Source organism: Anabas testudineus, chromosome 3 (genome assembly GCF_900324465.2).
Source record: "Anabas testudineus chromosome 3, fAnaTes1.2, whole genome shotgun sequence".
NCBI lineage: Eukaryota > Metazoa > Chordata > Actinopteri > Anabantiformes > Anabantidae > Anabas > Anabas testudineus.
In genome coordinates, this window is record NC_046612.1 from 4239840 (window position 1) to 4250428 (window position 10589).

The 10589-nt window shown below is 40.0% G+C and overlaps 1 protein-coding gene across 1 annotated transcript; it reads left to right on the plus strand.

Annotated features, from left to right (window-relative positions):
- The first annotated feature begins 4497 nt into the window (after window positions 1-4497).
- Window positions 4498-10589, plus strand: eva1a (eva-1 homolog A (C. elegans)). The gene is made up of 4 exons (XM_026378799.1): window positions 4498-4634; window positions 8729-8935; window positions 9626-9982; window positions 10311-10589. The coding sequence occupies exons 2-4, from the start codon at window positions 8833-8835 to the stop codon at window positions 10421-10423; spliced, it is 573 nt and encodes a 190-aa protein (XP_026234584.1). The 5' UTR covers window positions 4498-4634; window positions 8729-8832; the 3' UTR covers window positions 10424-10589.

The following is a 10589-nucleotide window of genomic DNA, read 5'->3' on the forward strand; positions in this document are numbered from 1 at the left end:
CTCTCTGAATCAGGGTTTCTTAAGTCAAATTAAAGATATTAAAATGTACACTGTGTTCCCTGACTAATGAACGTTGACAGTTAACACTTTGAGTAAACAGACTATAAAATAGAAATAAAAGACACACTGCCCGTCCAAAAAAAAGTCAACAACATGCATTCACCACGGTATCATTTCAATAAGCTTCTGCAATGTCACAACATTTATTCTCGTCCAGAGTTGCATTAATTCTTTTACCAAGATCTTGTATTGATGATGGGAGAGTCGGACCTCTCTCTTCTCCTCTGCAGGTATCCTCCTCCTTGGAGCTGTATATCTCCAGAGTCCAGTTACTGGTCCTACCAGCCTGTCCAGTGTTTTTGCTGTTCTTTTCTCTCTCCTCTTTTCACTTGACCAACCGGTCAAGGCAGATGACCACCCTGAGCCTGGTTCTACTGGAGGTTTTTTTCTGTTAAAGGGAGTTTTTCTTCTCTGCTGTCGCTTAGTGCTGCTCAAGTGGGGTTGTTGGGTTTTCATTCAGTCTGTATTCTGTTATATTTTGTTAAACTCTGTAAAGTGACTTCTGTTGTGATTTGGCGCAATATTAATAAATTGAATTTACTATCTAATCGGAGGCTCGTACCTATTTGCTTAGTTAAATCCAGGTGGTGACTTTTTTTGGACGGGCAGTGTATTTCATTTTATTTTTCACCGGTTTCTGTTTGTTGGTTTCCAACCACAGAGTCAGTGGAGTTGTCAGTGCGCACCAATAGACCTCATTATGTCCTTCTTTACCCTCCACTGGCTGTGGGTCCACAGGAGGAACGGTATCATTACGTAACCACGCTGAGTGCTTCTGCAAGGGGCTGACGGCTGCACAGCTGCAGAACTGAGTCAGCTGAACTGTAGCGGGGGGGGGGGTTCAGTGCTGTAGGGATGTGGTGACAAAGTGACGGCAACTAATTGTTTTACACTTGATTAAAAACAAATGTGTCACAGACGAAGCTGAACCACTGTGAGCCGTCTCTTATTCATGAAGAGAAATGTGCCCCGAAGTTTTTAAAACAGCTCTGTCCCAGCAACATGCTCTCAGGTCATCTGTCACCAAAATGCTGTAAATTCTAGTTTTAGATTTATTTTAAATGGTGATGAATCAACTGAGGTGGACGTGCATGTTAATGTAGTTGCCTCAGTCCAAGGATAAATATATTTTATGAATTCAAGGCAAAATAAAAATAATAATAATTTGCTGTGACAAAAAAAAAGGAACTGGCCTCAGTGTCCAACACTTTTAGAGGGAGAGTATAGAAAACCTTACTGATGAAGACTTTAGTTGCATTTCATGTTTCTCTTCATATTTTATTAATGTACCTTTTATAAGAAATTGTTAATAATAAATCATCATATTACTATGTGAATGAAATGAGAGGAACGGGTAGAGAGAGCAAGTGAGTGAGATAAAGTATGAAAGATAAGTGCAGCAACGCAAAACAAGAGAGAAGAAGAAAATAACCGAGACAGAAGGGAATAAACACACATGGAGACGCAGAAAGAGAGAGAGACGTGCATGGAGGATGAGTCTGAGAGGCCTCCCGGTTCCACTTGACTCAGTCATGGGAATGATTTGATTATCGCCACATGAACTGCTGTCTTATGTAACACACACACACACAAAGAAATAACTCAAAAATAATGAGGGGTCTGTGTTCTGGCCAAAAACCTACACTGAGCAAAGGTGGCCTGTAGCAAGAGAGAGACGGGAGAGTAAAGTAAGATGCTTCACTCCACTTATAGACGCCCTAACAAACGTGCATTCAGTGTTTCTCACCAAAATACACGTGTAACCTCCGGCTCTAGCTCCGGGTATCCGTTTTTGTCTTCAGGAAACATTTGCAGAGCCAATTTTAAAAAACATGTACAATCCTGCATTATTTACATCCGTGTTTTCTAGCTCGCTGTCGTCGAGGTCTTTCCCACTGCAGCAACTGAACTTTCCCCCGTTTGTCTCGGCTTCTGGTTTTGTTTCCACTGATTCTTCTTTTCACAACAAGCACAGTTGTTTTTATTTACTTAGGGGTGATTGTGGGTAAAACAACAAAGACAAGACAGCCTTTACTATTGTTCAGTCTACGGTGCCCAGCTGTTTTTGGAAATGATTTTCTAAATTATGCATGTGTGACCCATTTCTCCTTCAGGAAGCACGTCCTAAACTCCACAGACCAATGAACTCACGTGTTGTCCGAAGCAGCCCCATGAAACAGAGAACACATGAGTGGACCCACAGCAGGTCTGTGTGTCACTATGTCCAACACTGACGTGGATCTAAATGGACACGAGTATCAGCTGAAAAAGAGCATCAGAACTTATTTTAGAGAAATCTGTTACCTACAAGATTTATTATTTGAAAAAACTTGTGTGATTGTGCTTTGGTTTTGTTGCCCAGTTGTATAGGTTAATTTTTGGTGCTGGAAATGAAAAGGGGACGTTGTTTTCACATAACCTTAACAACCAAACTTTCATCATATTCTATATCTTAAAATCCCATATTAATCAACAGTCTGTTGCATTTCCTCTGTAACTAGTTCTGGACTGATAGATGTACTTCTCAAAGTTTGACCCACTGTTCCTCAGAAACTTTCCACTAGTTCCTGGTCAACATCATTTTAGATCTGGTCTGTTCAAACTGGGTTTTCCCCTGTTCCACTATGTGTTGGACCAGTGAAGACCTCTACTGAGCTGACCTGAATGTTATTCAGTCATGAATAATAAAGAGAAATGCCAGTGCAGCAAAGCCTGCACTGTTGAGCAACACCAGTGTTCCCATCCAGCATCATCACTCTTGTCCCTTGCTATTTCAGAGATGACTGACATCCGTTCCTTCAGAAACACACTGCATAGAGTTAAGAGTGTAAATATTTTATCACATTGAGCAGGAGGTGCAGAAAAAGATGCATTATAGATGGTAAGCTGTGTGTGTGTTTTTTCTGTATGTAGAACACGATTTACTGTGTTTTTAGACAGAGCTTTAGAGCTTTGGTAAATTTAGAGTTTTAATTCTACATTAAGTTATTACAGCAAGTGACTTTTATTATTACCACTTGGTTATTTGGTCCACATGAACAACTGTTGGATAGACTGACAAGAAAACTTCCTCGGTCCACAGAGGGTCAACTTCTGGTGTTCTGAGGAGACCTGATCCGATTAGTTCACCCAGTTGCTTTCAGTGCGTTCAGGATCTAAAAGCAGTGAATACATTCTGCCTAAAAGCCAAGTTTTAGCAAACACTTTACCTTTGCTTTTCTTTCCTTTACCTGTTGAGAGCTGCTGCCCTGGATAATCCTGAAGCTTCTGACAAGCAGCAGGAAGGTTTTCAGGTTTTTCTTGTTACATAACTTCAGCACAAAAACAACCTGCCGTTGATGACAGGTCGGCTGATTAAATTTTCATAAACGTTATTTCATATAAAGTAATTTTAGAAAACTCAACTTAGCTCTAAAACATCACCCACAAACTCCAATAAAACTTGTCGAGACGCGCTAACGCACAAATTCAGCATACGGGGTTCTGGCACAGAGCTCAACAGGGTGGGATATAAACATACGTCTGTTTCTGAGCTTGTATTGAACTGTTTTAATGTCAAGTGCAAACCTCTGTTTGTCTAATTTAAGGAGTAGAACATTAGAGAACATCCAGGCCTTTATGTCTTTTAAGCAGCATGAAGTTTGATTTAATTGATTGGTTTCTTCTTGTTTCATAGATAGATATAACTGGGCATCATCTGCATTATGTTTACTAATAATATTGCCTAAGGGGGATATATATCAAATAAGCGATGCAATAAACTGTGATTAACACTGTCCACATGCAACATATTGCACCATATGTGGACGCATCAATTTTCCGTGTATTAAATTTAACACATGGCCACAGACGGTTTACACATGTGATTTTTTTTTTTTTTTAAGACTTGCTGTTGCTCTGTCTCCCCCTCTCGTCTTCCCTCAGCCTCTCTCTCTCTCCTCCCTCTCCTGAATGTCCTGCATGAGCGACAAACAGAGAAACCAGAAAGTCAGCAGCAACGAGTCTGTATTTAAAACTGTGTGTGTTTGTGAGAGAGAGAGAGGGATGCAGACGTTTTTGAACAGAGAGATGTAGTCGACCTGTCTGGATCTCTCATGTCACATTTCTGCCCTCAGGACCTGACCTCTGTTTCTCTGTCGGGAAAATAACCTGGAAAAGCTGACATGGACCATCAGAACACTACACTCTGGAAAACAGCCGGAGCAACATCCCTCCTGCAGCTGCTGCTTCTGCATCACAACAAGAATAAGAACTGAAAGGAAGAAGTGAGAATGACTGAAATTTTTAATCTGTATCTGCATAAGAAAGTAAAGAGGAGACGAGGGCTCGTGGACGTGGGCCTGCGTGACAGCTGGAGGAGGACGCAGAAGATTTATACTCATAATTACACTGTTAGAGTTTTTTTCTTTGAGGGAACGGCAAAGAACGGAGAGGAGATAATAGTAGAGGAGTGGAAAGGGGAGGAGAGAGCAGAGCGGAGTGCACTACGGAGAAGTGCAGAGCAGAGAGGAGAAAGAGGAGGAAGAGGAGGAAGAGTAAACGCACTCCTGATGGGATCTTTACATTAGACACATGTGAGTATGTGTGTGTGTGTGTGTGTGTGTGTGAGATTTGCTGCTGATTATGACCATGTTGATATGAAGTACAGCAGGTTGTGTGTTTGTCAAACGTGACTTTTTATCCTATGTCTCTGTGTCTCACTCAGTTTTTTCTGATCCTATGTTCATACTTTTAACTTCTCTGCCTCCTCTCTCTCCGCTCTCTGTGTGCAGGTCATGTTGACAGTAGAGCAGGGGAAGGAAAGGCCAGTGTCATGTTGTATTAGCATTTCAAACACACTCAGGGGGAGAAATACGCTTCAGCTGTAATGAGTGCATGTGGAGGATGAATGCACGGGCATCTCCTGGAACTATATACTCTTCTTAACCACATGGAGAAAAACAAAGAGCTATTGAGTCACATAAGAATTTGGAGTGAGAGGAAGGAAGAAGAAGGACCAAGGAAATTGCATTTAGATTTGACATGTTGCATCTAGACGTTATTCATGCAGTAGAAATAAAAACAGGCTGGATTGTTGAGACAGTGTGCACAGAAAATACCAACTTATTACTTTTTTCTGGGGCTGAAAAAATGTTTTCAATGCAACAAATCAGATTCACTCAAAACAGCAGCCCATTAGCTCAACACTAAGACTGGAAGCAGAGGGAACAATTAGCCTGGATCTATCCAAAGGTTCAAACCTGAAGCTCAAACATTAAACACACATGCTGTGCTGCACAAGCCGTACTTCTCCCCCCGTCTCTGGTAAAGTCTGCAGAAAACTTAATCTGATCTCTTTAATCGTACAAAAACAAGTGTAAAAACTTCAGTTTAACATCTGGGGAGTTCTAACTATCTCTATAATTAGTGATATTTCGAGGTGGTTTAGCTTTGGTCAGTCGGTCTAATATAACTGGTTGTTGGCAGTAGCTCAGCTTATCTCTCAGCTCAGTTGACCTAAATGTCCAAACGACGTTCCCGTTCTCGATGATGTTCATCTAAAGAGTGTTTCTTTTAGCTTGGGGCTCCTGTATCGCAGGACCGGGGGCTTTTTGTTTGTCCTCCTCTGGAGACTGTTGGACTGTGTGACTGACTGTAATGAGCTGGCTGCAGGCCAGTGTTTCATAATAATGTTATGACATAACTGATGCTCAGCTGCTTGATAGTAAATTATTGCACGATTCTTTACTTCACTTGCTGTGACACTGATGGACATCTGTTTATTTGAGATCTCTGCTTGTCCGTGCTCGTACAGCTTCTAGAGATGCACTTACATCATTTACATTTACATTTAAATTTAAATTTAGTTACTTGGCAGATGCTTTTATCCACAGCGACACACAAGCGAGGTACAAAGCAAACAAACATCAAACAACAACATGATCTAAGAAGTATAAAGACTAAAGTGTGAATCATGGAATACCAAAAGGCATTCTGTTAATACTGTGTGCTAAACAAAACAATTTAATAAACAATAATAAAATCTAATTTTTAAATCCAATAGACAGAAAGGGAGAGGAGCGAGAGAGCAGGAGAGAGAAGGGCATTCACGTCCTGCAGCATTTACACACAACATCACAAAATGGCCCTGACAGTCGGTGAATTTAGAAATGCTCCGAGGTTGTGTTGTGTTACGTTGCACAGCTGCTGTTGTGTGTTGATGCTTTGCTTTTTCTTTTTTTTTTTACAGTTTTGTCTTTACAGGTTCACAACATGCAGGTCTTGATGCTCCTGTTATGTTTTAGGGCTTAAAGGCTTAAAACGTCAAGGTTTTGACATTTAGTCGTTTGCATAAATATGTAAATGGTTTAAGGGGGAAAAGTTCATAATCAGCCAGTGAGAACAGAGAGCCACACACAGGGTGGTACAGGAACCACAGATCTGCACAATCAAGCTTCAGTCACATCTAGAAAGCTTGATCTTATTAAGAAGAAGAGATTCAGAGCATCATGAAATGTTGGTGAAGAATGTCAGTAATCCAAGTTTTACAGAGGGGCTCCACAAATGTTCTGTGTAATTAGACAGTCGGTGCTTCCAGCACAGTTCTCGTTCAAAACACCAGCCATCAGCGTGTGCAGATACGTTTTATAACTCTGCAGAAAAAGAGATAAAAATAATTTAGGACACAGATTTTCATTTATCGTTAAATGGGACTGTAAATATTTGAGGAGTATGAGTGTTGGGGAACATAATAAGTGATATTAAAAACACTGCTGGCTTTTATCTTACGCTGTTCCACAACACTGTAACGGCACAAACCGATAGTTGCTAATTGGCTTCATCTTCTGTGAGACGCAGCTTTTATTAGCTGGAGTAGCTGATGTAGACAGATTTATTTCTGGAGCTGTCTGTCAAACCTCAGTGCGCTCTCAGCGTTAGATATTCATCATTAATAAACATGCAAAGTCTCAGTGGTTCAAAATAGTATAGTTTAATGTTTCTACATAACTTGTTAACTATCTTACCAACTACTAACCACCTCAGACTCATTTAAATGGTTTATTCAGGTATTTTTCACAACAGTGGTCCAAAAACACGATGTATTTTAAATATCACATCTCTTGTACTCTGGAGCATAAAAAACACTCAGGCAAGTGTTAGGAGATAAACAGCTGGGTGTGGATCTACATGTCCAGACACAAAGCTGTACAACTATTTGTCTCTGTCACCACATTTTACCTGTTAGCAAAATAGCTTATAGACAACAAATGCTGTGTGCAGCACTGATCCACACAGTCACTAAACCTTCAGCTGGAGTTACATTAAAATGTAAAACGGATGGATCGTTGTTAACAGTGTGATAAGCACTTCTACTTTTGATATTTTCAGTTCTTTTGCTGCCGATACTTCTGGAACTCAAATTAGAAATGCATTTAATTGTAATTAAGTACTTTTATTTCACACTCACTGATTTTTGTCTGTAGAAAGCATGAAATCTGTGGGGTGCAGCAGATGTTTGCATATTAACTCCACGTTTTAATTTGCAACTACGTACAGTTAAATGATCAAATGTTGATATTTTAAGGGTTGGTGAAGAATTTGCAAAACGATTTTTCCAGTTAACAATAAGTGATGCGGCCGCCCTCCTGGTACATTTAGATATTTGGTAGATACAGTTTTACAGGGTGGTTACATCCACATCTAGTATCATGTGGGATTTTTTTGTACATATCCATAAAGAGTAAAGAGACATTTACAGTAAATTAACTAATTTACAGATTGAAAACGACACGCTATTTTATCTGCAGAAAGACATTTAACCTGACAACATGCTTCTAGTGATTGTGTGGTAAACTACACCTACACTTGAAGTGTAGTAGCTTTAAATAACTTGAATTTACAAGTTGTAAAATGTAAATAAGTTGATGGTTATTTGTTGCCATCTAGTGGTTTGACTCATTTCTACTCAACAAATTCAAACTTAAATTGTTGCTCTGGTGCTGCAAAGACATGAGTGAATGAGGGTGTGTGTTTGTGTCTCTCATTGTGTGTCATGTTACATTTAAATGCTGGTATTTGATGAATAATGTTCAGATTTACCTGTTAGCTGACGCCTCTTTGCTGTTATTTGTCTAAACCCTGCAGAGTAACAGCTCAGACATGTTTATGCAGAAGTGGAAAGTAGTGAGAGAGAAAACTCTCCGACGTACTCTATGATTAACTGATCTTGTCTTAAACAGAAAATACTGGTGATCAGTTCCTACATGATCATACATGTTTTTCCTAAAGCACATATTTGAATTTATATAAGTTTAATGAGCATGTTTGGTTTAAAAAACCTCCAGTAATGCAGGATTATGTTAATTTGGTGCATTTCTATATTATAATAAGTGATTATTTGTTTGATTTTTATTTAATTAACAGTGATTACAGACATGATTACACACTGAGTTAACATATTGTGTCTCAATCCTAATGCAAATCTTTTTACTGCTATGGTTAATTATTATATTTCAGGTGAGAGTGACATGTAGAAGAATTATGTTTCTGCTTCTAAAGGCTGACATGACAATAATAACTGTCACTCTTCTTCTCCATTTGGCCTCCTGCCCTCCTTCTATTCTTATTTACTGCTTCCCCTCCACCCTCTCCTGCCCTTGTTCTTCTTTCCACCTCTTCATCTCTCCAGGCTGCATTCACACCCCTCAGTGCTACAATCTAGTGGAGCCACGAGGTGTGAGCTCCACTGACCTGTGCAGGACAAAAAAATAAACCTCAAGTCTCCGTGAAATCATGAGCGCTCCAACAACAGCGAGTCCAAACCTGGAGGTGAAGGTGGTGTCTCAGGAGATGGCTTTGCTTAGCAACATACTGGCCGCTTACACCTTCATTGCAGGTAAGTTCCACGTGTGTCACCATTATGTACTAGACAAGTGATACGACAGCACTGTTTGTTTTTTCTTTTTCCATCAGAGACCAAATGATCTTCCATTTTACTCTCATAGCCTCACACAAAAATCGCTTTTAAATGAGATGACATCAGTGTTCAGACATTTGCAAATTCAATAAAAGCATGTTAAATAAGGAACATGGTACTAAAGTATTCTAATTACACTGGAAAATGCGGCTTGTGACAGTTAGTGGGGCGTCTGTAGCAAAAGTAGCACTTTATAATTTGCTTATATTAATAATATTTACTTTGATTGCACCAAGCTATTACCTGGTTATTGCTTTAGTGTAAATACAGTAGTTTATTTTTATTATCAACATAATAATCCCATTACATTGTTATCACTGGCATATTACCGCTGGATTAGCTTTTTGATTATATATCAGCTTGTTTTTACAAAAATCAACCCTATATTATATATTATTACAGCATTAGCAGTATATTAGCCTGTTATTGTAAACTGTCTCACTTTCCTAAATGTAAAGAAGATAAAATATTCAAGCATGTTAGTGAAAATACTTAATTACATTTAACTCATTAATGGGCTTAATAGCAACATATAAACTCAGTAAGATGGAGCAGCAGCTGACACAGTGTGTGTCAAACTTCAGATTATTTTTTATTCCTCTCTTGCAGACCAACCCGAGCGGACAGCACTGGTGTTTCTCGGTGGTGTGTGTGTTGGCCTCCTTGTCACACTGGTCGCCATCGTCTTCCAGATACACTGTCGAGCAGACTGCCACTATGGCAACACCAACAACCCCAACCATCGCCAGAGGAACAGGCAGCATCACCCTCGCCGTCGTCACTGTCCCCACCATCAGCACAGCGACAGTCACCCAGACAGTGCTGCTGTTGTGGCTTCACCAGGGGCCGGGCCTGCTGGGGACAGCGAGTCCGAGGAGTGGGACGAGACGTCTGACCTCTCTGCACGACGACGCAGGCGGTTTGAGAGAGCTCTGCTGCACGCCACCATGTTCACATCAGCTGAGGGTACACACATACAGACACACAAAACATGACAACAGTAGGAGATTCAGACTGAATGAACTATAATAAAAGACAAAGGACGTCATATCAGCATCTATATTTACCGCATGGAGTGAATATAATATGTCAGTAAAACAAAACCTCTAGTTTAAAATGTATAAATATGTTTTTGGTTTGCATTTAAAGAAAATGTGTCATTACACTCTGTCACAGATGATCTGTTTCTGTCAAATGCATGTTCTCATACTCTAACATAGAAAGACTTAGTAGGATGTGAAGTGTGATGGTTATATCAATGGATGTGTGTGTGTGTGTGTGTGTTTATTGTTAGAGCTGGATCGCGCCCAGCGGTTAGAAGAGCGGGAAAGGATTCTCCGTGAGATCTGGATGAACGGACAACCTGACATCAGCACAGTCACTCAAAGCCTCAACAGATATTACTGACAGAGAAATAAAAACACGATGAGAGAGACTGAAGAAAACAGGAGAACATGAACATTTACGACAGATGAGAGGTAAATAAATACTGAGCTGGACACTGAAGGAAGAAGAATCCAACAAGTAAACACACAGTGGATCTACAGAGTCTGGATTTGCAGGACTGAGTTAA